Source organism: Diceros bicornis, chromosome 5 (assembly GCF_020826845.1).
Source record: "Diceros bicornis minor isolate mBicDic1 chromosome 5, mDicBic1.mat.cur, whole genome shotgun sequence".
In the NCBI taxonomy this organism is placed as follows: domain Eukaryota; kingdom Metazoa; phylum Chordata; class Mammalia; order Perissodactyla; family Rhinocerotidae; genus Diceros; species Diceros bicornis.
This window is the reverse complement of record NC_080744.1, coordinates 69,764,073-69,791,552: the sequence shown is the minus strand read 5'-3', so window position 1 is coordinate 69,791,552 and position 27,480 is coordinate 69,764,073. Positions and strand designations below refer to the sequence as shown.

At 40.0% G+C, this 27,480-nt stretch overlaps 1 protein-coding gene and 1 non-coding gene across 6 annotated transcripts in view; both read right to left on the bottom strand.

The window, feature by feature from the left end:
* The window catches only part of SCAPER (S-phase cyclin A associated protein in the ER), a 440,234-nt gene that overhangs the window by 33,254 nt on the left and 379,500 nt on the right, over nucleotides 1-27,480 (bottom strand). For all 5 annotated transcript variants that reach the window (XM_058542151.1, XM_058542150.1, XM_058542152.1 and 2 more), the window contains 2 exons: nucleotides 25,237-25,392; nucleotides 2,097-2,334 (listed from right to left, as the gene is read on the bottom strand). In XM_058542151.1, the coding sequence (XP_058398134.1) occupies nucleotides 2,097-2,334; nucleotides 25,237-25,392 (394 nt within the window). The remainder of the gene's footprint in view (nucleotides 1-2,096; nucleotides 2,335-25,236; nucleotides 25,393-27,480) is intronic.
* LOC131406697 (U6 spliceosomal RNA) lies at nucleotides 10,815-10,921 on the bottom strand. Its single transcript, XR_009220323.1, has one exon. It is a non-coding gene; the product is annotated as a U6 spliceosomal RNA (small nuclear RNA).

Sequence of the window (27,480 nt, the reverse complement as noted above, 5' to 3'; positions counted from 1 at the left end):
CATGTACAGGACCGTGGGCACCAAAAAGATGGCAGCCAGGAGGAAGGCCCTTGGGGCCCATGCACTGGTTGAGGAGAAAAGGGTACCTGGGAACAACATCTGAGAAGAGAATGAGAAACAGTGATGGCAAAATTGACTAAAATAAAAGAAGACAGGAAAGTCAGAACAGAGACAAAAAAAGAAGAAAAAATAGGAAGGAAAGAATTAAGAGAAATATGGAGCTGCGTGAAAAACAGAGAAGAAAGAAGCAAACATACTGGAGAACTGTTAAGAACCAGCCAAAAAAGGACATTCCACTTGGGAGGCAGGGCATTTGATTCTAAGAACGGCTTCAACACTTTTGAGTCACCCTGGTGTTTTTCCTGCTGTTTTTGGCAAGTGGCTCAAGTAGGGGATACATTTCAGGCTGGATATGGCAAGGGGCTGTAGAGAAAAAATCTTGGTTTTTATCTTAGTTTGGCATAAAGGGCTCCAGAGATAAGCTTTTGGTTTTTCTAACATTACTGGCCATTGTGCCTAAAGGCCACTAGGGAGTAGGGCTGGTTGGAGTTTAGTGGTGCTCCTTTTGAGTGAGGCCACACAGGCCGAGAGCTCATAGGAGGGGTGTGTGGAAAGCAGGGACCTGGAGTTCCCTGACATTCAGAGTAACTGATGCAATGGCAGACTTAATATAGATGCTTGTTTATGGTGTGGAGTACCCCACTGCAGTATAAATCCTGGTCAGAAGACCCATGAAACTAGAAGCTAAGAGAGTTTTTCCATATTTGCTTCTCATAATCCCTGGTGACAAAGGAAATCATTTTAGTTGGACCTAGCTGTTGGGTAGAAGATTGGTCTCTATATTCTGGGGACATAAAATTAGGATCTCCTGATTTCCAAGCTATTTCCTGATAGAAAACAATGGGCTTGGGTCTTCATAAAACAGAGATGTTATGTTTAACCCAGAGGCAAGAACCACTGACATTTTCTGGAGCAGATATCTCCTGTTTTAGGTGTGGCTGTAAATTCTCAAAAGTTTACATATTGTGTAGTTACTACCTAAGGCTAGTTCAATTGCTTTGGAAACTGAAAAGCACTTACCCTAAGAAAGAGCTTTCTGTTCTTGTGATGGATACACTAACCCTACAAAGTTGAAAGATACTGAATTCAATGATACAACTTACTCACTAATTTCCTGTTGTGAATAGAATGACAGGAAGACAAGAATTGCACATCTGTCATCAGCTACAAAACAGAAGCATTTCTTCCATCTTGGAATAGCCAAAGACCACCATTTTCATACATTTGTATCTCTATAACCTTTTTCCCTCTGAGCAAAGCAATTCATCTAAATTATGGGTTCATTATCTGCCAAGTTTGTTCCTTTTTTAATGAAATCACTTGACAGTTAATAAACTGAAAGAGAAAGTCTACTCCTTGGGGCTTGCTCTGCTCCAAAGGTTCAGTGTTTTTGAAAATTAAATTTCCTACTTGAAAAAAAATCTGTTTCTAAGCTGACAGTCTGGTGTTATAACATAAAGCAATTTTTCTTTCTTTAGCTATAAAAACTTAATTTATAGGGGTTTGCACATTTAACTATACATGCACTTTACATTGGACACAAATCAGTTAAATCATCTATAGAAAGTCATATCAATCAAAACAATTTATCTAATTTTGGTTCTGTTTAAATAAGAAACCATTACTTTCCTTAATATTTAAAAGTTGATGGGATGATAATGCCTTTCTCTAAAGAATCAAGACAGAAGATTTATAAGTAGCAGAGTGGCACAGACTTTGGAGTTAGAGAATCACGGTACCAATCCTGGCTCAGCCATGTGTAACCTTGGGCAAATTACTTAATGGCCAGCTTTTCCGTCTGTAAAATGGGTATAATAATATTTTGCAGGGTAGTCATGAGAATAAATGAGAAAGCATATGTAGAGCATCTAATATAGCTGCCAGAAGATAGTAGCTTAAAAACCGGTATGTATTATAATTTCCTTTATTGTAGTTTATTCCTTATGCCCCAATCCAGGAGAAGAATCTCACAGCATATCTACACTAAAGCATTAACTCTCATTTGGTTAACACTAACACTAACCACTGCTTGGTACCTGAAAAGCAGGCAGATCAAGAGCTGCAAAGCTGTTGAAGAAACGTAAACTCTGAATGGCCACTTGGACTGTGTTCTGGGCGTGACTCTCCTTGGGACTGGCAGTGCTGGGGTCCGAGATGGTGCCGTGGAAGAGGACACAGTACAGCATGTGCAGAACTCCAGCCAGGTCTGTGGCCTGAAGAGCAGCTGTCAGTCCTGTGGGATCCTGGCGATTATTGTCAAATACGCTGTATGACCTGACAAAGCAACATGCAACTCTTTAAATCTACTTAAAGGATGTTAGCATTTTTATAGGTCAAATGGAACAAGACAAGCAGACCGTTAAAAGCAAACCACCTGAGTTGTATAATAAGGTAATGAGAAACCTCAAGGAATAAATGCAGCCCTCCCCCACACAAGTGCACTGTGGCTTGTCCTTTTCTCCCACTGGGAGACCAGGCTGCCGCAGCAGTGACAAATGAGCGCTCCGCAGCCAGTGCTGAGGCTGCCACCACCATCTCCACCCTTTGCAGCCTAGGCCGCCACTCTGCTTAGATTCTAGGTCTGGGCAAACTAGACAGAGTCCATAGATTCAGAGATCAAAAACACCATAGCTTCCTTTCTGGATACACAAAGGAAATCTCAGCGGAGGAAGCTACTAGGAAAGCATGAGACCTCAAAAACCCAGTCATGTGTTGGTATACTGTGGTAGAGAGACACTTCGACTGCTTTTGAAGGCACAGTTTGGTTCCACCAAGGATTATTGGCAGGACAGATTGTGGGGCCAGACTCCCAAGGACAAGCAAGCGCTGGATTAGCTGTATACAAATCACCACGAAGTCAGCTTAGCAACTGTGGCAGGCGGTGCTACGGATGAGCAAAAAGCAATGGCAGTGGCAAAAGAATTCCTAAAATCAATAGTAAAGTCAGCAAGGGTTTGCTAGATCCACCTCACTCCTGAACTCAGGTATACATGAAGCATCTACTGACCAAGAGGCTGCAGTTTTAGTAAATGCGGCTGCCAAGCATTCATTCACCCTTTTTTCCTAGAAGCTGCACCCAGATTTCTCTCTGAGGAACCACTCTCCCTTTCTCATAGCCAAGGTACTTCAGGTGGGGCCTCCTCCATCACTCGGCTCAAGGGTGCGCAGGCCTAAGGTAAGCTGCACATTTTATTTCTCTGGCTATTCAGCATGGTTCAGGGACGGCACATGTCACAGTCAGAGCTAATGGAATGGAGGGAGATTCTTTTGCTGAAATACTTGGAAAGACGGCTTCACTTTTTCTCCACTGGGTTTGAATCTGAGAAAATGTAATGTCTACAGCTGCTGCAGCCACTTGTTTGTTCTAACCACTAGACAAATCCTCAGGTCTCTCAGAGCTGCTCCAAGTGGGCCAGTTGCCCTCCTTCGTGGGACACAGCTTTCTCTCAGGAAGGGAAGTTACAAGTCCTTGCTTAGTGTCTCCTTTAATCTGGTATGATCTACACAACACTGAGCAGGAGTGTCTTTATGTTTCTAGCTTGGGATGATACTCTTCCCTATTTTTTTTTAAATAATTTTATTTTATTATTTTATTATTATTTTTTTTGTGAGCAAGATCGGCCCTGAGCTAACATCTGCCAATCCTCCTTTTTTTTGCTGAGGAAGACTGGCCCTGGGTTAACATCCATGCCCATCTTCCTTTACTTTATATGGGACGCCGCCACAGCATGGCTTGACAAGCGGTGCGCTGCTGCGCGCCCGGGATCCAAACTGGCGAACCCTGATCCGTCGCTGCAGAGCGCGCGCACTTAACCTCTTGCGCTACCGGGCCAGCCTCACTCTTCCCTATTTTTAACACTAATACAGGTTTTCTCCTCTCTTTTTTATTTTTTGTTGTTATTCTTCTCAGCTGGAATCTGGAATGAGAGAGAGGTATTAAAGATCTATGCTTGTCTCATTAACTTGCCTAGAAGCACTCAAGAGACACCACTAATTAGACACGAATTTGGAAGTGCTGGCTGGCAAGTTTCTAGTATCTTGTCTTGTTTTCTAATTCACAAGTTATTTTTTCCAAAGGGATTATTTTTTTCATTTTAATTTGCTAGTTGCATCAATACAGAGTTTTATTAATAACCATGGTAAGTGTTTATTTCCTGAATGTGCACTATTTCTGATACTGCTAAGAATGTGAGATGACATTGTATACCTTGTTCTCAAGAAAGCAGCTCTCTTATGAAATACTGTCATCTCATTTATATATAAGATCCTACTTAGCAGGATCTGCTAAGTACATTCACATCTTGCACCTCATCTCATTCTTAGTTTTTCATAGTCGGTAGAGAAGGTGTTGTTTTCCTCATTGCACACATGAAGAAACAGATCTAGAGAGATTAGGTGAGATGTTTTAGGTCATATAAATTTGTCAGTGGCAAAGGCAGGGGCACCACCAACTGACTCTTTAAGGGCAGTGTTTTGTCCAAGGACCAAAACATCCAGGCCAAACAGGAGGTGATCCCTTCTTTTCTCTCCATGCTTTCTCTTAAGTCAAATTTTGGGATTAACTGAATTCTGTTAAACAAAGTACATAGAGACTATACTGTAATCTTGTATCATCATGGATAGATACTTTTTGTCTCACGGTACTCAATAAAAACAAAAAGTTAAGATATGATATTTATTTGCTTATAGGCACATCTGAACCTTTACACAAACTGTTAGCTAATGTCAGTTGGCCCTTCTTCCTTCCATTATAGCCATAAGAGTTAGGGGTCAGGCTCTGACTAGAGACGTGAGTTGAGATTAATGTGTCTGAGTTTATTATATAGGTTCCAAAAAGGGGTCTGTGCTTGTTTAACACTGACTGCCTTTCAGAACCAATGACAAGTCAGAAGACATTTTTCCCTAAAGCTAATTTCGAATAGTCTTTCAGAACCTTGGGGATGAGTGACATCATTGCTGGTGACAACAGTTTTACTGCTCTGTGCTTCAGAATGCTGACCTACTCCCCTACTGTCTGTGTTGTTTTTAAACTAATTATCAGCATATTCAAATGCAGATATTCAGGAATATAGCTTTATCATTTAAAACACTTTGTAATACTTAATCTTTCTAAGCATTTATTAAATGACATGAATTCACTGCTATTAATATTACTCAAAAGAATAAAAGCAAAAAAAAAAAAGTAAGTGAAAGTCATCAAAATCGTTCCTCATTTCTCTACCCCACTCCATTATTTAGGAAAATACTAATCATAGATTATAAAACAACACATTCCAGGGTCTTTTGCAATATTCTCCTGATGAAATAAACATGTTTCAGAAAAATCAATTAAATAAGCATTCAAGAACTCATATGTGGAAATGGTTCAAAATGCATATAATATTGCTTCATGGAAAAGACTATTTATTCATTTTAAAGAGAGCCCACAGAATATATGGGGCAGAGACATGGGGAGAGGCCTTGTCTGCTGCATTTGGCTTCCACAGGACTAAAGCAGACCTGAAGGGACTTCACAGAATGTTTACTTTTGATTTAGTCTGAAATACAGATAATTTGTCCATGAACAGGCTACTGGCTCCTGTTGGCCTTAACTGTCAGTTATAATTACTTTAAGTCTAACTGCTTATAATAAAAAAGTAAAAGGCCTTATTCATATCAGGCACGGGTTATAGTTTTCTTTTAAAAAGATATGAAAAATCAGATCTGAAATTTTGCATATTACACTCTGGGATCTTCTCAATTTCACCAGATTTTAAAGTGGTTTTGTTTGGTCTCTAGGGCTAGAGATCTCAGTGGTATATTCATTTCTGTTCATTAAAAGTTAGATTCAATTAGGAAAAACGACAACTGGGCCATCAACACTCCTGCACAGTATCTGAAAACCCTACTTTGCCTTAAAGGAGAGTATAACTGGCCAAAAAAAAAGCAGTGATTTGTGCCAGCATGAATCAAGTGCCACCCATTCCATCTTTGGTATTTTAGACCACTTATGTACGAGGCCTTAGTTGGCCCCAAAAAGCAGCTGGGCCAGTCCCAGGCTCTACAGCCTCATTTTCCCTGTTTGTTCCTGGCTTGTTTGCTCTAGTCTCCCCGGTCCCCAGATTTCTGGCTTGGTAACATCCGCCCTGATCTCCTTCAGTGCTGGTGATCTTCCAGACTGCTCTCCTAGCTTCTTGGATTTTGGTTTCGTTAATTCCTTTAGTTCTGGAATCCCTAAGGCATCTTGTGAGAACCTCCCATTTTAGCCCCTGAACCCAGAGAACTCCACTGAAAGGTCTGTATAGTGTTGGGAGTGGGTGGGATTAAATTACTGTTTTTACCAATGATGGATGTGAACTTACTGTTCAAGGAGAAGTAAATTATTTCTTAGAGGTATTCCAGCTGTGGGCTCTTACATATTGGGCTATTCTGGGAAAGCTCACCTGCATCCAGTGATGTATCATCACTCATCAGGCTTTGTGGTGAGCACAAGGGGCATGATGATCTGTCAGGTACTCGCTACTTAAAAAGCCAAAGTACCTGTGCTCCAGGAAGAGTGACCACCTGTGATGTGCAAAGTCAAGGAAGACCTGTCTTAGAGGAGGTTACAGTCTAATTAGGGACAGGTGGGTATATCATTTCCTATTGCTGCTGGAATAAATTATCACAAGCTAGTTGCTCAAAACAATACAAATTTATTCTCTCATAGTTGTGGGGGTCAGAAATCCAAAACAGGTCTTACTGGGCTAAAATCAAGGTGTCACCAGAGCTATGTTCCTTCTGGAGGCTGGGGAAAATTCGTTTCCTTGCCTTTTACAGCTTCTAGAGTAAGATGGTATTCCTTGGCTTGTGGCCCCTTCCTCCATCTGCAAAGCCAGCAGCATAGCATCTTCAAATCCCTCTCTAATGCTGACTTACCTGCTTCCTTCTTTCACTTACAAGGACCTTTGTGATTACATTGGGCCCATCTGAATAATCCAGGATAATCTTCCCATCTCAAGATCCTTAACTTAATCATTTCTGCAAAATCTCTTTTGCCATGTGAGGTAACACGTTTATAGGTTCTGAGGATTAAGGTATAGATATCTTTCGGAGGGGCATTATTCTTTTTTTTCCTCAAATTTTTTTTTATTGTGGTAAAATACACACAATATAAAATTTACCATTTTAACTATTTTTAAGTGTAGAGTTCAGTGGTATTAAATACATTCATAATGTTGTGCAACCATCACCATCAACCATCTCTAAACTCTTTCCTCATGTAAAACTGAAACTCTATACTCATTAAACAATAAATCCTCATTCCCTCCTCCCCCCCAGCAACCACCATTCTACTTTCTGTCTCCATGATTTTGACTACTCTAAGTACCTCATATAAGTGGAATCATCATATAGTATTTGTCTTTTTGTGACTGGTTTATTTCACTTAGCATAACGTCCTCCAGTTTCATCCATGTTGTAGCATGTGTCAGAATTTCCTTCCTTTTTAAGGCTGAATAATATTCCATTGTATGTATGTACCACATTTTGTTTATCCATTCATCCACAGATGGACACTTGGGTTGCTTCTACATTTTAGTTACTGTGAATAATGCTGATATGGGTGTGCAAATATTTCTTCGAAACCCTGTTTTCAATTCTTTTGAGTATCTACCCAGAAGTGGAATTGCTGGACCATAGGGTAATTCTATTTTTGATTTTTTGAGGAACTGCCATAATGTTTTCCACAGCAGGTGTACCATTTTACATTCCCACCAACAATGCACGAGGATTCCAATTTCTCCAATTCCTCACCAACACCTGTTATTTTCTAATTTTTAACTAGCAGTCATCCTAATGAGTGTGAGGTGGTATCTCAGTGTAGTTTTAATTTGCATTTCCCTATGATCAATGATGTTAAGCATCTTTTCACATGCTTATAGGCCATTTGTATATTTTTGGAGAAATATCTATTCAAGTCCTTTGCTCGTTTTTTAATGGGTTTTTTTGTTGTTGAGTTTTAGGAGTTTTTCATAGTTTCTGGATATTAATCCCTTAAAAGATATATGATTTGCAAATATTTTCTCTCATTCTCTGGGTTGCTTCTCTACTCTGTTGATATTGTCTTTTGACGCAAAAATTAAAAAAATTTTCATGAGGTCCAATTTGTCTGCTTGTTCTTTTACTGCTTGTGCCTCTGGTGTCATATGCAAGAAATCACTGCCAAATCCAATGTTGTGAAGCTTGTGCCCCTATATTTTCCTCTAAAAGTTTAACAGTTTTAGGTTTTACATTTAGGTCTTTGATCTCTTTTGAGTTACAGTGTTAGGTGAGTGTCCAGCCTCATTCCCTTGCTTGTGGACATCCAGTTTCCCTAGCACCATTTGTTGAAGAGACTGTCCTTTCCCATTCAAGTCTTGGCACCCTTGTCAAAAATCACTAGACCATATATGTGAGGGTTTATTTCTGGGCTCTCTATCCTATTCCACTGTTACATGTGTCTGTCTTTATGCGAGTACCACACTATTTTGATTACTGTAGCTTTGTAGTAAGTTTTGAAATCAGGAAGTGTGAGTCCTCCAGCTTTGTTCTTCTTTTTCAAGATTGTTTTAGTTATTTGGGGTCTCCTGAGATTCCATATGAATTTTAGGATGGTTTTTTCTATTTCTGCAAAAAAAAAAAGTCATTGGGATTTTGATAGAGATTGGAAGAAATCTATAGATTGCTTTGGGTAGTAATGACATCTTAACGATAATGAGTCTTCCAATCCATGAACATGAGATGTGTTTCCACTTATTTATGCCTTCTTTAATTTCTTTAGGCAACGTTTTGTACTTTTCATTGTACAAGTATTTCATCTTCTTGGTTAGGTTAATTCCTAAATAATTTATTCTTTTTGATGTTATTGTAAATGGAATTGTTTTCATAATTTCCTTTTCAGATTGTTCATTCTTAGTGTATAGAAATGCAACTTATTTTTGTGAGTTGACTTTGTATTGTTACCCTGTCAAATTCATTTATTAGTTTTTAATAGCTTTTTGTGGAATCTTTAGGGTTTTCTACATACAAGCATACCTCAGAGACATTTTGGGTTTGGCTCCAGACCACTGCAATAAAGCAAATATCACAATAAAGCAAGTCACATGAACTTTTTGGTTTCCCAGTGCATATAAATGTTATGTTTATACTGTAGTCTATTAAGTATGCAATAGCACAACATCTTAAAAAAATGTACAGACCTTAATTAAAAAATACTTTAGAGCCAGCCCTGATGGCCTAGTGCTTAAAGTTCGGCGTGCTCTGCTTCAGCGGCCTGGGTTTGGTTCCCAGGCAGGGAGCCACACCACACGTCTTGTCAGAGGCCATGCTGTGGTGGAGGCTCACATAGAAGAACTAGAAGGACTTACAACTAGAATATACAACTATGTATTGGGGCTTTGGGGAGGAAAAAAATAGAGAGAGAGGAAGACTGGCAACAGATGTTAGCTTATGGTGAATCTTCCTCAGCAAAATAAAAAAAACCCCAAAACTTTATTGCTAAAAAATACGAACCATCTTCTGAGGCTTCAGCAAGTCATAACCTTTTTGCTAGTGGGGGGTCTTGTAAAGAATGCAATATCTGTGAAGTGCAATAAAGTGAAGTGCAATTAAACAAGGTATGCCTGTATAAAATCTTATCATCTACAAACAGAGATAATTTTACTTCTTCTCTTCCAATTTGGATGACTTTTCTTTCTTTTTCTTGCCGAATTGCTTTGGCTAAAACTTTTAGTAATGTTAAACAGAAATGATGGAAGTGGGCATCCTTGCCTTGTTCCTGAGAGGAAAAGCTTTCATTCTTTCACCATTGAGCATGATGTTCCCTATAGGTTTTTCATATATGGCTTTTATTATGTGGAGGTAGTTTCCTTCTATTCCTAGTTTTTTGAGTGTTTTTTATCATGAAAGGGTATTTAATTCTGTCAAATGCTTTTTTTGTATCAATTGAGATGATTGTGTGTTTTTTCCCTTCATTCTGTTACTGCAATTAATGTTCATATGCTGAATCATTCTTACATTCCAGAAATAAATCCCACTTGATCATGGTGCATAATCCTTTTAGTATGCTGCTGAATTCAGGTTGCTAGTATTTTGTTGAGGATTTTTACATCATTGTTCATAAGGGATATCAGTCTGTAATTTTCTCTCTTATAGTGCCTTTGGCTTTGATATCAGGGTAATGATGGCCTCAGAACAAGTTAAGGAAGTGTTCTCTCTTATTCAATTTTTGGGAAAAGTTTGAGAAGGACTGGTGTTAGCTCTTCTTTAAATGTCTGGTAGAATTCACCACTGAAGCCATTAGGTCCAGGGCTTTCCTCTGTTTGGAGATTTTAAATTACTGATTCAATCTCCTTACTAGTTATAGGTCTATTCAGATTTTTTATTTCTTTGTGATTTAGTCTTGGTAGGTATTGTGCTTCTAGGAATTTGTTCATTTCATCTAGGTTATCCAATTTGTTGGTGTACACTGTTAATAGTACTCTCTTATAATCCTTTTAATTTCTGTAGAATCAGTAGTAATGTCCCCACTTTTGTTTCTTTTCTTCTCCCAGCTTTAAGGTACGATTGACAAATAAAATTGTCACCTATTTAAAGTATACAACATGATGATTTGATATACGTATACATTGTAAAATGATTCCCACAATCAAGTTAACACATCCATTACCTCACAGTTAATTTTTTTTTTTTTGGTAGAATGCTTAAAAATCTACTCTCAGTAAATTTTAAGTATATAATACTGTGTTATAACTGTAAAAAATATGGAACACTTCAAGAATTTATGGGTCATTCTTGCATAGGGCCCATGTTAATCTTCTCTGTAGCATTCTAATTTTAGTATATGTGCTGCCAAGGTGAACACCCCATTTTCATTTCTGATTTTAGTAATCTGAGTCTTCTCTCTTTTTTTCTTAGTTCATCTAGCTGAAGGTTTGTCAATTCTGTTGACCTTTTCAAAGAACCAACATTTGGTTTCATTGATTTTCTCTACTTTTATTTTATTCTTTATTTCACTGATCTCTGGTATAATCTTTATTATTTCTTTCCTTCCCTAGCTTTGGGTTTAGTTTGTTCTTCTTTTCCCAGTTCCTTAAATTGTACAGTTAGGTTGCTGATTTGACATATTTCTTGTTTTTTAATGTAAATGTTTACAGCTATACACTTCCCCCTTAGCAGTGCTTTTACCATGTCCTGTAAGTTTTGATATGTTTTTTTTTGTTTTCATTTATCTCTAAGTTTTCAAATTTCTGTTGTGATTTCTTCCTTGATCCATTTGTTCTTAAGAGTGTGGTGTTTAATTTCCATGAATTTGTGAATTTTCTAGTTTTACTTCGGTTATTTATTTCTAATTTCATCCTGTTATGGTTGGAGAGGATACTTTGTATGATATCTTTCTTTTTTTTTTTTTTTTTTGTGAGGAAGATCAGCCCTGAGCTAACATCCATGCTAATCCTCCTCTTTTTGATGAGGAAGACCGACTCTGAGCTAACATCTATTGCCAATCCTCCTCCTTTTTTTTCCCCAAAGCCCCAGTAGATAGCTGTATGTCATAGTTGCACATCCTTCTAGTTGCTGTATGTGGGACGCGGCCTCAGCATGGCCAGAGAAGCGGTGCCTCGGTGCGCGCCCAGGATCCGAACCTGGGCTGGCAGTAGTGGAGAACGTGCACTTAACCGCTCAGCCACGGGGCCGGCCCGATATCTATCTTTTTAAATCTACTGAGACTTAATCTGTGGCCTAACATCTAGTCTATCCTGGAAAATGTCCCAGGTGCACTTGAGAAGAATATGTATTTTGTTGTTGTTGGGTAGAGTGTTCAGGAGCGGCATTATTCTGCCTACCACAGTGGGGATATTCATTCATGATTCATTTATTCAACAAATATTTACTGAGGACCTACTTTGTGGCAAGCACTGATCTAGGCACTGGGATTCAGCAGTAAAATCTATGCCCTTTTCCTCATAAAGCTTACATTTTAGTATGGGAAGATATAACAAACAAACAAGTAAATATAATACATAATATATAGTATGTCAGGTATGCTAAGTGCTATAGAGGAGCAGGGGATATAGCTGGGGAATGAAGAAGTAGGTGTGTGTGTGCAATACTATTTTATATAGGGTAGTTGGGGAAGCCCTATCTAAGGTGTTATTTAAGCAGAATTCTACAGAAAGTGAGGAAGGAAGCCATGTGGATATCTGGGGCAAGGGTGTTTTAGACAGAGGAGTAGCAAGTCCCAAGGCCTGGAGCTGGGAGCACACATGACATGTTCAAGAAACAGCAAGAAAGCCAGTGTGGCTATAGCAGGTTGAGTGACTGGAAGAATAATAGGAGATGAGGTCAGAGAGGGAACAGAAAGATCAGGTAGGGTCTTATAGACCACTGTAAGGACACTGGAAGGATTTTACTGAATGAGATGAAAAGCCACTGTAAGGTTTTGAGCAGAGGAGGCATGTAATCTGACTTAGGTTTAAAAATAATCACTATAGATAACTGGTTGAAAAGTTTTTAGAAGACCCAAGGTGAAAGCAGGGAGGCCAATTAGGAGGCTGTTTCAATCATCTAAGTGAGAGATCATGGTGGATGAACCAGGATGGTAGCCATGGATGTGGTGAGAAGTGGTTGGATTCTGAAAATATTCATAAGGAAAAGACAACAGGATTTCCTGATAGATTGAACGTGGGTGTGAGGGAAGGAGGAGTAAAAAATGGCTCAGTGGTTTTTGGCCTGGGTAATCAGAAGAATGGGGCTGCCATTTATAGAAATGGAAAAGAGCATGGATAGAGCATGTCTGAGGAGGAAAACCAGGAGCTCAGTTTTAAACTTGTTAAATTCAAGATGCCTATTAGACCATCTAAGTGGAGATGCTGGATTGGAAATTGGATAAAATGAGATTCACAAGCATAGAGATTTTTGTCTGTTTTGTCCCCAGGGCTTAGAACAGTGTCTGACACATGGTAGCCAATAAATAAACATCTGTTGAATGACTGAATAAATATACAAGTGTGAGTTCAGAGGGGTGGTCTGGGCTTGAGATATTTGGGAGTCATCAACACATAGATGGTATTTAAAGCCAGGAGCTAATCTAGTGAATGAACACAGATAGTAGCCTGAGGATTGAGCCTTGGGATACTCCAACATTTAGAAGTTGGGGAGATGAGAAGAAATTGGCAAAGGAAACTGAAAAACAGAAACCAGTGGGGTAGGAGGAAAACCAGGGAAGTGTGGTGTCCTAGAAGCAAAATGAAGATCAATTTCAAAGAAGAAGAAGTAATCAATAAAAAAGTTTAGTTAAAAATAAATGAGGACTGGCATGGCCCGCTGGCATAGTGGTTAAGTTTGCATGATCTACTTTAGCGGCCCGGGGTTCGCAGGCTTGGATCCCTGGCGCAGACCTACGCACCACTCATTAAGTCATTCTGTGGCAGGCATCCTACATATAAAGTAGAGGAAGATGGGAACAGATGTTAGCCCAGGGCCAATCTTCCTCAGCAAAACAAGGAGGACTGGCAACAGATGTTAGCTCAGGGCTCATCTTCCTCACACACACAAAAATAAATAAATAAATAAAGACTAAAAAAAGGATGAAATTTATAGAACTGACCGTTAAATCCTATTTTTAGATTATAAAAACTAACTGCATATGTTTAGGATGGGAAGAGGGTGAGTGACAGGGGACTGAAATACAGCTTTCAACGATAAGTGGGGAAAAAGACTTAGCAAATTAGCTGCCTTACACTTCAAATGAGGAAACAGTGTTGCTTGATTACCAATGAATATAATTCAATTTTGACTGAATTAACAGGAGTATGATGTACACAACCAGAAAGATTTAGTCCTACTCTACCACACTGTACAACTACTCTAGAAGTACTGGGTCCAGCACTGGGTGCCGTACTACATTCAGGACACTGATGTATCAGAAACTTCCCAAGGAAAGTGATTTGTGTGGTAAAAGTATCTGGAAACAACGTCACCTGAGGAATATTTGAAAGAATTGGGAAATTTATCTCAGAACTGGAGGACATACAGGTTATCTTCAAACAGAAAAGGTATTACACTGTTACTTATGACCCCAGAGGAAGGACATTACCTGAACGCAGATATTAGACAAACTTACGAAAATTTCTCTAAAATTAAAACACCAAAAAGTTAAATGGGCTGCTGGTGAGGTATTACATTCTTCCCTATCCTGGAATAAGTGGAGGATCACAACCACTGAAGTGGCAGAGGGCACTCAAAACTCAGCTTGGCATGGGACAGGATGATGTCCAAGATTCTGTTCAATCCTGAGATGTTGTAACAGATGTGAATCTACTTTGAAAATTATAGTCTCCTACACACACACACACACACACGCGCCCCGACCCTATATTTTATGTATACAATAGATGTTAAAAATAGCTTGTTTAATGCACATCTAATTTGGAGCCCTGTTGAAGGGAATGGGGATGACTTAGCGTAGATGTGAGAGCAGGAGAAAACTCAAGGTAGAAAAGATGTATGTGTAAGCACTATGTGATAGTCTGGACATTTTTTTAGAGAAGAGGAAAGAAAAATATAGGGACAATTCAAGAGTGAGAATATTAGACAGAGTGAGGCTGGCTTACACTTTGGAGGATTTTCAAAATACCTGATTATGAGTTTCAATTGAACTCACAGAGAAATTTTTTTTTTTTGTGAGGAAGATCAGCCCTGAGCTAACATCCATGCCAATCCTCCTCTTTTTGCTGAGGAAGACTGGCCCTGAGCTAACATCTATTGCCAATCCTCCTCCTTTTTTTTTCTCTTTTTCTCCCCAAAGCCCCAGTAGATAGCTGTATGTCATAGTTGCACATCCTTCTAGTTGCTGTATGTGGGATGCCACCTCAGCATGGCCAGACAAGCGGTGCGTCGGTGCACGCCCGGGATCCAAACCCGGGCCGCCAGTAGCAGTGCGTGTGCACTTAACCACTAAGCCACGGGGCCGGCTCATCAAAGAGAAACTTTTCAGAAGGAAACCTTTCTGGGAAGAGAAGTGATAGATGATGAAAAGAGATAGACATCCTTGCTGTTTGGGATCAACAACCTGGAATAGGCTGAAGAAAGAGGAAGACCAAGAGGACACCAATGAGAATGGAAGATAAAGAGTGAGGCACTAAGAAACTCTGGGCTCTAGCAGAGGTCTAAATGGAGGCTCAAGAATGTAGAAGATAAAGAGGTGACGGGCTCAAGACAGTCTGGGGACAACGAAAGGTGAACAGAAAAAAGGGCAGGGAGGAGCCCATGAGGTGAGAATGCAGGCAGCTCTGGGTGACTGACAACAGGATATAGTCCTAGATCTTGGAATTGCAGACTAGGGCTGCTGTCCAAGAATGCCTCTCAGATGGGCACTTCTGACCTCTGTGGCTTTGGTTTTCTCATACTCACTGCAAACAACAAAGGGGCCTGTGCTGATTTTGGCTAGTTTAGCTGATATTTTGGGCTTCTCTTATCTTTAGGATTTGGCAGTTCAGGTGAAGGATCTCTGCCAGAAGCTCTGCTGTATTGCCAAGTACAGGCAACTGCTTCTGCTGGGTGAGTAATTGGGAGGAAAACACTGTTATATCAGGGGCTGCATGGTGACTGCAGTACCCTCCTAACCTATTTTTCTTGCTTCCATTCTTGCTCCTCTAATCCATTTTACACAGAGTAAACAGAAGCTTTTTTACTTTTTAAGTAATCAGATCATACCACCCTCCTGCTTAAAATCCTTCTGTGGCCTCTCATCACACTTAGAATAAAACCCAAACTTCCACTCTCTCTGTCCTCATCTCTTGGTCCTTACTTCTCTGACTTCATCTCCCAGCATTTTCTTTCTTGCTCATTCACATTCCAGTGTACTGCCTTCTCTGTTTCTGGAACACACCCCCTTCAGATATTTGGGAGTCATCAACTTGCTATATAATCTTTACATGGTGGGTTCCTTCTCAGCTTCAGTGTTTTCTCCCCAGAGGCCTTCCCTGACCACTCCATCTACAGAAGCCCCTGCCCAAGTCACTCTGCTATATCACCCTGCTTTATTTTCTCATATCACTATCACTAGCTAAAATTATCTTATTTGTTTATTGGTTTATTGTCTTTTTCTCCTGTTAGACTGCAAGCTCTATAAGAGCAGGTGTTTTGTTCACCGTTGTATCCCCAATACCTTGACAAGTGTCTACCAGATAGCAAGTGCTTAATAAATATTAATGAATAAAGATTTGCCAAAGCCATGGAAGGAAGGGAGGGAGAACTCATCTCAGCAAAGCATGCCAAAGGAAAGAGGGCCTTGGACATCCCTTTCTTACCTAAAAAGCAGAAAAACATGAGATGTGCCCAGCCCTTCATCCTATATGAAGAGTAGGCCCAAGAAATGGGGCCCTGGCATAGGTCAATGGTACACACTGGTATCTGCTAACTGCCAATCAACAGCTATTTTCTGAGTTCTTATTTTGTTTCTAGCCTGATGCTAGGTGCTTGAGGGGGAGCTGCTAGGATATTTCGTCTCTTTCTTTAGAGAAATCTTTTCATTTGAAGACATAAAACATACACACAGGACAAGGAAACTAGTAAATTAGAAGTAGACAACTATCAAGTAAGAGGTATAAATAGTAGGTGCCACCTCATAATCCTGAGGCAAGCAACCCTTTGACTGAATTGGATAGGACTGGATTGGAATTTGCATGACAGAAGTTATAGATAACTAAGGTTTTGGGTCTTAAAATCTGATCAGATGACTAGAATTATGAACAGAATAAAATAGGAGGAACAGCCAACTTTGGATGAAAGCCAATTAGCTTAGAATCTGGCATATTAAATACAAGTTTCTGGTAGAAATTGCTAGTAGGAATTCCAAGAAGAAATGTCCATCAGGGCCTTGTTATGAATATGGTTTCTGCCTTAACTTTACTTACTTCTGGCTTGACTTACTTTTTCCTACATATTTTCTTTTGTTCTAATTTTTTCATCTTTTTAAAAATAAAAAATGTATATACTCTGTAAGCCATCTCAAATCTTTTTGCAACAAGGTGGGGTATAATAAATATATATTTAAAAAAGGACCTTGTCAGGGTGACAGATGTGTTAGTCCCCATTTGTCCCTGTCCTGTCTAACCCTGTGAGGGAAGAATTATCAAATTCACTTTTATAATGTGAGGAAAATAGGCTTTGAGAAGCCAAAGAATCTGCCCACTGCTCACAGAACTAGGAGGGCAGAAACCACATCCACATTTTTATTTTTTTTTGGGAGGAAGATCAGCCCTGAGCTAACATCCATGCCAATCTTCCTCTTTTTTTTTGCTGAGGAAGACCGGCCCTGAGCTAACATCTATTGCCAATCCTCCTCCTTTTTGCCCCCTCCTCTTCTCCCCAAGGCCCCAGTAGATAGTTGTATGTCATAGTTGCACATCCTTCTAGTTGCTGTATGTGGGACGCGGCCACAGCATGGCCGGACAAGTGGTGTGTTGGTGCACGCCCGGGATCCAAACCCGGGCCGCCAGTAGTGCAGTGCGTGCACTTAACCACTAAGCCACAGGGCCGGCCCCACATTTTTCTGACTCCCAAACCTGTGCTCTTCAACACAACACTACATAAGGGTTTTCCTCTTGAGATTCTGGCCCCCAAAGTCCTAGAGCCAGTGAGAGTCCAGCTGCAAGTGTATCCTGGACATACTCTGTTGCCCTAAGCCTGGTGAGCCTGCACCTGTATCGACTGTTTTCCTTCATCACACCCTAACCCCTCTGGGAGTGGTAAGTCAGTGAAGCTGTTCCTAAACTTTGGCCCTGTGGGCTAGAGCCCAAACAGCTCCTTCTCTCTGGCATAGTGCCTACCACATAGCAGACACACAATCTGAATTGTAGCAATGAAATGGTCATCTTTCTATCCCTATAAGTCAACTAAGGCTTTATTACCACCTGGGATGAATCTTTTTTTTAAAATTATTTTATTGAGGTCATAATGAGTTATAACATTGTGTAATTTTAGGTGTACATTATTATATATCAGTTTCTGTACAGACTGCATCGTGCTCACCACCAAAAGTCTAGTTTTTATCCATCATCATACATATGTGCCCCTTTACCCCTTTTGCCAACCCCTCCACCCTCTTCCCCTCTGGTAACCACTAATTTATTCTCTTTATCCATGTTCCATGTTGTGATGAATCTTTCAGAAATCTCTATACTAGCATTTACCCACTTCTGAATACAGAGACAGCCCAGAGGTTCCTGCTCCTATATGCTCTCACCTCCCAGATCTGAAGGATGCGGACAGTCACCCTTCCTTATCAGTCTAGAGGCTGTTGTGCTCCCTTGCACAGTGTGGGCAGCACTGGCTGGGAGGTAACTTATAAGGAGCACTTACCCCGGGCACATAAAAGGTGCTCAACAAATGTTACTTCCTTTGGTTCCACTTGCTTAATCCTATTACAGTTACTTCATTCCCTATCTCCCAATACCAGCAGGTCTTTTGTCCAAGGACAGTAGCTAATGACAACAAAAGATTTAGGAGTTAACAGAGACGATGCCAAGAGACAAATATGAGACTGCAGAGAGAATAGAAGACAGATAACAGGATACCAGGAACACATTTATCTTTAGGGTAGGTTGGAATGTGGCGGATTGTATTTTTCAAACATAACCATAGCAATATTTCTGGTCCAGTATGCTCTTCTAGAACTTTTATATTTCCCATGAAGAGGTAAAGGCTATTTCACCTCTCTTTGAAGCTGGGCAGGATTTTGTGACTGCCTTAACAAACAGAATTCAGTCAAAGTGATGTTGCACAACTCCTGAGGCTAGGTCATAAAAGGTGATGTGGTTTCCACCTGGCTCTCTTACTTGTCAGGAGGCTCCTTCTTTGAACCTGCCACTATGCTGTGAGGAAGCCCAAATCAGCCTATGCAGAAAGACTACATGGAAAGGTCCCCAGCTAACAGCCAGCATGAACCACAGACATGTGTGAACAAGCACTCAGATGACTCCAACCTCCAGCCTTCAAGTCTTTCCACTGAGGCCCAGACATCGTGGAACAAAGATAAGCCATTCTTTCTGTATCTTGACAGAATTCCTGACACAGAGAATCTGAGAGATTGGTAAATTGTTTTTTTATGGCATTAAGTTTTGGGGTAATATGTTACATAACCATCGTAACTGGAACAAGAAGAAAAGCAAAGGAGAATATATGGTAGGATGAGACCAGTGAAGTTCAGGGAGAAGAGCAAAGTTAGAATAGTCTGTATGTTGCCAAGGAGCAAGTAGGACTATGTGACAGTAGGGAGACAGATTACAGTTAGGTATACGGAGAGACTTTTTAAGCATTAAAACTGATTAATGACAGAATAGGCTCCCTTAGTAAGTAATGAGTTCCCTGTCAATGGAGATATTCAAATATAGACTGGATTAGGTTATTGAAGAGATTCAAACCTGAATGGAAGACTGGATTATGGTGACTGTAAGGTTCCTTCCAGTCAACAGAATGTGACAGCAGATTAGATCCGGGGTATAAGGAAGAAAGATGAATAGAGATGATGATGTTTGGAGCCTGATACCTGGGAGACTGGTGCTACTATACATAAAAAGAGAGACTATGAGAGGATTTAAAAAAATTCTTTTCCATTCCTTTTCCCTCTTTCTCAGATGACTGTTAATGGTCCCTTCCACTTTCTTCCTCCTCTCTAATACATTCTTCACAGGATACCTGATTAATGCTCCCAAAATGTGGTTCTTAGCATGTCACTTCCCCCATCAAAGGTTTTTAATGACACCATTGCCACCATCACATCTCAGCAAATCATTTACATAGTTCACACAGTATTTTTACATTTATTATCTCATTTGAACCTCATAACAATCTGCAAGGCACTCAAATCACCACTACACACATCTCAAAATCCAGGGAAAGTAGTCTATTCATTCTTCATATTTTTCTGCTTGATGTCTTTGCTTATGCTATTTGTCTACCTTTTCCTCAACTCTGAATGTTCTAACTCTATTTTTCAAGGCCCACGCTAAGTTTTAGTTGTTCTAGAAAGCAGCTAATTTCTACAACTAAGAGTGATCTCTCCCTCCTATGAATTCCATCGACGATGATGTGATAATAGTAGCCAATATTTATTAAGCATTTACTACGTACCAGGCAATGTGCTAAGTGCTTTTCGCGTATTATCTTCTCTCCTCTGTATCACTCTTTGCCTTACACCATGGATATTTGTATATGCATCTTCTTTCCTCTACTAGCTTACCAGGCTTTGAAGTCTGAGTCATTTCTGCTTTCTCCCAAGCCTAGCACAGGGCCTGGCACAGAGCAAGTGCTACATAAATATTTGTTTAATGAATGAATGAATACTTCAGGCAGGCAGAGTTAAAGTTTACCTTTGCTTGAACAAATGGTTTTCAAGCACCCTTAAACACTTGAGAAACACTCATCTATATCCACATAATTAATGGGCTAAATTACAAGTCATTCTTATCTTTTTATGACACAGATTCTCAGGGATCTTGGCCAGTACCCATTTTGCTGGTGTAGTTTATAGATGAAAATGAAACCCACAAATACATGTAACAACAAACTTTTCTGTGTAAAAATATTCTAAAATTCAGAATAGTCATCTCCAACCAATCAGAATTAGCTAGGTTTTACAAGCTCCGATCTTTCTTCTGTGCAATCATAAGAATTGTAAATTCTTTTACTGTGGGCCTGCTTCTTGGCCCTCTCGCTATAGTGCCTAGTACAGCTATGAATCTAGTAAATGACCGCTGATTAAGTGAAAGCCCTGTGTTGGCTGTAATTTATAATCACTCATTACTGTTTTGATCCTATTAGTTTGGCTAAGGAGCCAGCATCTTAAGGGGGCCTCAGTGAATTATTGCCCTGAGATGTGAAAACTCTCCTTTTCTCTTTACTTCTTGTAGGACCAAGAATGGAAAACTGGTAAAAGTAAAGGCCAAGGAAATAGGCATTTCTGAAAGTCCTATTACAGATTGCTGAATTTTGTTTAAGTGATTAAGAATTATAGTTTGTGAACAATTCTCTTATTAAAATTCTGGAGTAATCCTAACATAAAATTAATCCTTTCACCAGAGATTACCATTTCAATTTTTACTTAAAGAAATGCAAGTTCATTGTTCAAAACCAAGCCTGGCACAAAAATGATCAGTTAGTGCCTTTCTCCCCAACACTGAGGCAAAGACTGACAGCAGAAATTGTGACACCCAAATTGTCTTTCAGAAAACCTAGGTAAAAATTAGAAGATTAAAGGTACAATAGGAGAGCAGTGCAAAGGCAGACCTGCTGTAATCACCATCACAAAGGGCAGGCCACCGCAGACTGCAAAGTGTTTACTCAAAGCCCTGCACTACCAATTAGTGTACTTTATCTCAGGGTCTGCCAGCTCACAAGAGGCAATTTTTGAAGGCCTCTCTGGCTCCTCTTTGTCTTTTATTCCTGCCGGTCACAAAAGGACTTCGAGGACAAGCCTTCCTGGACTCTCTGGCTCTGGCTGGCTTCTCTCGATAGCCCAAACGGGCATTATGTGAGTTACTCCAATATAACAACAACCATACTACCTTTCTCCCCAGATACGGCTGTGACCTTGCACAGAAACTCTATTTAACACATGTAACAAAGTGCTTTCAACAAGTCACTGTAGTTTATAGTTTAGAAATATAATTTCCACAAAGAAATGGGAAGCAGTATGAAATGGTGTGTAAATATCAGAGGTAAACAAATCTGAAGAGGTAGAAAAAACTCCCTGGATTCTTGTGGTTTGGTGGTGTTCAGGAAATGTTGGAAGACTGAAGGGTGAGAGGAAGAACAGTAATCAGGGGTCATTTTTCTCTTCTCTTTCAGAGAAGCAGCCAAGATACTGCTAATTCTGATACTGCTAAGAATTTCCTAGGTAAATTAAGCCAGGAAACCACCTGGACCTTTTTTCTAGAATAATCTGCATTTGCAGTAAGACCTACTAATAGTAATTTGCTGAGCAATTGAGGTTGGAGAAGGAAATTATATTGGGGAAAAAATGGATTAAGAATTCTTAAAAACCACCATGAGTTAATCATTCATTTATTTAAAATCCAATTGTATAGGTACATGGAAACAATTATACTTCATTTTATATAAATATATATAAACCATGGTTTTATATATAAACTTTATATATATATATACACTTTGGTCTACTTGGATAACCCTTAGGCATGTATAGGACCAAACTCATATGTCCGCTATGGAAAACTGCTTATATTCCCTAATTTGGAGACTATATAATCTACCATTCAAAAATGTCAAGTCGGAAACCGGGGAGTCATTCTAGATTCCTCCTGTCCTTCTACCTCCTCCTCATCAAGCTCTATGCCACCTCCCTTACATTTACTCTGTCTCCCCTTAATGTATTTGCTCCTCTCTATTTCCCATTGTCCCCACAGGCCCCCAACGTTTCTCACTTAGATCATACAAGAGCCTCTTTACTATTTCTTCTGCCTCTATGCTCATGCCATTCCAGTCACTTCCACACTTTCCAGGAGTGATCATTCTATAACAGAAATTTGATCCTGTTACTCCCTCTTAAACAACTTGCGTGGCTTTCCACAACTCTAGTGTAGCACATTGAGCTCTTGTCTCCCTTTCAGACTCCCAAGAGCTAACATTTATGGAGCTCCTTTAATACTTCATCTCCTGCCAATCTTCACAGTCACCCTATTGAACAACTACATCACACTGAACATGAGACAATGTCTTTTATATCCATATCTGTTAGTTTGGGGTTGCCCCCAAAGCAGACTCTGAAATAAGGATCTGGGTGCAAGTAGGTTATTTGTGAGGAAGGAGAGAAGGGAAAGAGGGAAGGCAGAAAAGCCAATCAAGGATGTATTAATGAACAGGTTACCACTGGGCTCCCTCTGAGAGAGTGTACAGAACACACTTCAGGATTGTCCCACTGAAGGTTAGGGGAGCTGGGATATTATCCACTAATTTATTGTTGGAGGGTATTAACATTCCTGCACTTCTAACAAATAGCTACTTGTCCGGAGACTATCCTCAGGCACAGAAATACAGGTAGCCACTGGCAGGTGGGCCAAAGGCACTAATAACATCTGCTATATCATACAGTGCACATATTATGCCCTTTTTCTCAACTGTATTCTTCCCTCCACTTGTCTTCCTGGATCCTTTAAGATTTAGTCCATTGAAGCCCTTCTTGACCTCCTCTGGGACTGCTTTACTTCCTTCCCTGTGCACATTCTCTTCCGCTGCAGCTATTATGCTGTAGCTATTAGTTTACAAGTCTGACCCCACACCAGACTCTGGGCTCTCTGAGGGCAGTATCTTTAGTGCTTAGTGTTGTGTCTGGCACAGGGCAGATGCCCAGTCAATGTCTACCGGACAAGGACATGACTGTGTGTGTTAACGAGAAGAGGATCTTGTTTTCTATCTATGTAATTGAGAAAATCTTCAAAGAAATTAAATATATGCTCCTATATTTTGAATAATATAAAGTCAAATGTGTAGAAGGGAGCACCGAGGTAGGACTCTTGGGTCCTAATTCAAGTTAGTTTGGCTCAGTTGCTTTCTCTATAAAAATGAGTGGCTGTGAATGACCTTTAAGCTTCTTTCAAGTTCCACAGATTTCAAGTGAGTGAATCTGTGTGCAAGTGAAAGCTAAAGCCCACGAATTGTACAACAATCACATATGGAAATGCTTATGTGTGTGATATTCATCTGGATTCAAGGAAAGAGTACAGGTGACAGACTTGAGATGCTGGCAGGTTTATAATGCTGTGTATACAAAAGAGCCAGTGTCAGAAGGGATCTCCTGGGTGAGAGGATACCTCCCAGGGAGCAGCGTGGCTACTGCACAGGAACCAGCTGGGCGGCATGGCAGCGTCCAAGCTAGCAGGTGCCAATGCCCCAGATGAGCCCTGCTACTGCTGCCGGTCTCTCTCTAGTGTGGTACCACCCGATGTTACTTAGCACAGACCCATAAACAGCCACTTCCTTAGTTCTCATCTAATCCCTCAAGGTAGGCTCTGTCTGCATTCCTAGAAGGAATAGACTAACTGGAACACTGAATACAGGCCACGCTTGGCTTCCCTGACACTCAGACAGTCCTAATCTTCCTAGAAAGACTGGGAGTGGAGGGATTGGGTGACTGGGAGTGGAGGGACTGGGTAACAGTAAGAAAGAATAGGTGGGTTTAGGGGTCCTACACATAACAGACTAAAAAATGTTGAGGATGTTCATTTTAGAAAACAAATTTTCTCCTTTAAAATATTCTGAATATAGTCACTGCATTCTGTGTACATTGCATATGGATGGATATTTCTTTAAGCAGTTAGACTTTAAAAGTTTCAAATAATTAGTTTTCTTCTTGACAAATCCCTAAAAAAATACATAATTTGTACATAGTGCTGTTTAGAATTGTAAGAAAATTATTTCACTGATCAGCCTCAATATGCCTGAGGGATATGTCATATTCCTACCAGGAGCACTGTGTCACTACTGCAAATGATTCTTACGTGGTAGAAGGGGAGAGAAAAGAACACGAGGGTTCTGCCCCTCCTAAAAAATTATTGTTTTTGAGGACAGTCCATGGGCTGGAGTTGGGGGTCTAAAGAGCCAACCAGGGCAGTAGAGTCCCTAGCACATTGGTTATAATCGTATGCATGGGTCATGTGTGACTTCAGGGAGCTACTGTTTTTGCATGGCTGCTTTCCCTTATTCATGGAGGAAGCTTGGAAGAGAGACAAAGGGGAAAATAAACAAACCTAGGAGGCTGTAATTGAAAGATGTGAACATGATCATGGGCACTGTGAGGCTGTGCTGTACTGCACTGAGGCCCTGGCTGAGGGGCTAGGCTTTGTCACTGACTTAAGGAGAATCACTTAATTCCTCTGCATCACAGTGGAAGAGACACTGGATGACCTCTAAGGTCTCTTTCAGCAATGATAGTTATCTTTATGACACCAAGAAAGAAGACTCTGACAGGAGCAGGTAGGCAGGGAAAATGAGAAATATAAGACAAGTCTCAATATGGGAAACCAATAAGGACAGAGGTAGGGCAAAGAGGAAAAGAGGCCTAATGACCACCTGCATCCCTAGGAAATGACCCCAAGATGGGCAAAATTCAAGAGATGTTTCAAAAGTTGAGTCCAGACTGACATCAAATAGAGGCCTTACCTTCCGGTGACAGCAAAGCACAGGGTGCACATTCCGTGTAAGAGTCTTGTGGCATACTGCAGAAATGTAGCCATCTTGGGGTTCTCGTCCACCGGGCCTTGCACCGAGAGGAAGCAGCCACAAAGCTTATCGATCAGACCTATGTTCACCACGTAGCTAGATGTAGGGAGAAATGTGTGTTATCAACCTGCATGGGCTGGCAACATCTTCACTTTCAAAGAGAAATCTTATCAAACACAGGCTGAGACCTCTCAAACAAGCAAACACAACATAGGTTTGAGTAAAGCATCTCAAGTAACAATTTCCTTAGATCTAGTCCCGAATAATCAGCTATTTTTGTGATTCTCTTCTCTTTTGGTTATTCTGATGCTATTTTTCAAGAAAGATGAATGAAAATGATTATTTGATCATTCTTACTGGTCTAGAGTGTCTAACAATAGTTGAAATGATCTATCATGACCTCTGCATTCTTGAAAAGCAGCACTTCTTAAAGTACTAGGGAGCCATATTCACCAGAATGCAGGGATTCAGAAGATAAGATGATGCTACCAGACACTCCTGTTATAACTTGAATGCCAACTGTAGGTTCTCTATTTTTTAAAACTCTATCACCACTAAGAGTATAACAAACAGTGAGAATCTAATTGCTTTCTGTTATGAAAAGTACCAGCCCTGACAATAACACTTAAGAAGTTACTTTCATCTTTTCAGTCCATTAAACAGTTTTCCAGAGCTGTTTATTAAACTGGACCAATAATAGTAGCAGCTCTTTTATTAGTCTGCAAAGTAGCAATCATTGCAAAGCATATTTTAAGACTATAAATGACCTTGTAGATAAATCAGCCTTAGAGATTTTATACTGATTCAGTGCTACTGCATTTACATGTATGAAAAGAGGAGGACTTTGAATATAGCGGTTCTGAAAATCAACATGTTAACTTGCAACAATATGTGCAAAAGAACTGATGCTTCTGCTCATAAGTGCACTAAATCCCCATCACTATTCATTTACCAATACACTTTTTTTTGTAAAAGGAAGGAAAATCTGATGAATAATTCTTATTTGGAGCCTCTTCCAAGTTTACTGCTTAGAAGGTACAAAATAATGCCCCCTTTTCTCCTTTTACATTAGGAAATGTATTCACCTGGGTTACTGAGCATCTCCTACAGTTTTAAAATTGGGAAGTATGAAATGATGACCACCAGCCCTATTCTCATTACTTACAATGAAGGAAACTGACAGATTGACATATGCACATACTGAGGATCTCATTATAATCTGATTTAACAGAATCAGACTAAAAAATTGGCTCATATTTGCACAGAACTTTTCAATTTAGAAAGTGTTTTTACATTAACTATCCCAATGAATTATCCTAACAATCTCATAAGGGAGCAGATAGCGACTTTTAGTTTTTGTCTACCCAGCATATTTTCCTTTCCTATTCCATGTGGTCCTAGTGGGGCTGTTAAATATTGTACCCTCCTGCCAAAGCAGGAGTGAGCGTGTGCTCTGGAATAGTTAAAGTATTCATCACCTTGGCCATAACAACAAGTTTCAGGATGGGTATATGACCTAAGCAGGACCAACCAGCATCTTCTGTGGGACTAATATACGACCATAGGAAGAATCCCTTTCCACTGGGGGTATCTAAACTGAGAGATATGAGTCTGGGGCTTGCTGGTAGCCAACTTACTTGTTACATGGTGAATGTATAGAATGAAGCCAAGAAGAGACCAGTAGAAGTGAGAAAAGAGACAAAGCCCAGATGGTGTAATTGGAGCCTTAGTATCTAGCTCCAAACCTCAACCTTTCCAGTTATATAAGCCATTTTACTATCCTTTTTTTGCTTAAGTTATTTCCAGTTAGGTTTCTAAAAGAGTTCTAACCATAGAAAGTGGAAAATTATTTTTTCTGATTATAAAAGTAATAAAGGCTATGGAAATTTAAATAGTATGGAAAAGCAGAAAAAGTTGGCCATAATTTCACCAAAGACAACCACAGTTTGGTATGTTTCATGTTTTTCTTTTTTTTTGTCTTTGCTGAGGAAGATTTGCCCTGAGCTAACATCCATTGCCAATCTTCCTCTTTTTGTATGTGAGTTGCCACCACAGCATGGACACTAACAGATGAATGGTGTAGGTCCGCACCTGGGAACCAAACCTGGGCTGCCAAAGTGGAGTGCGCTGAACTTAACTACTAGGCCACCAGAGCTGACCCTGTTTCATGTTTTTCTATTTGAT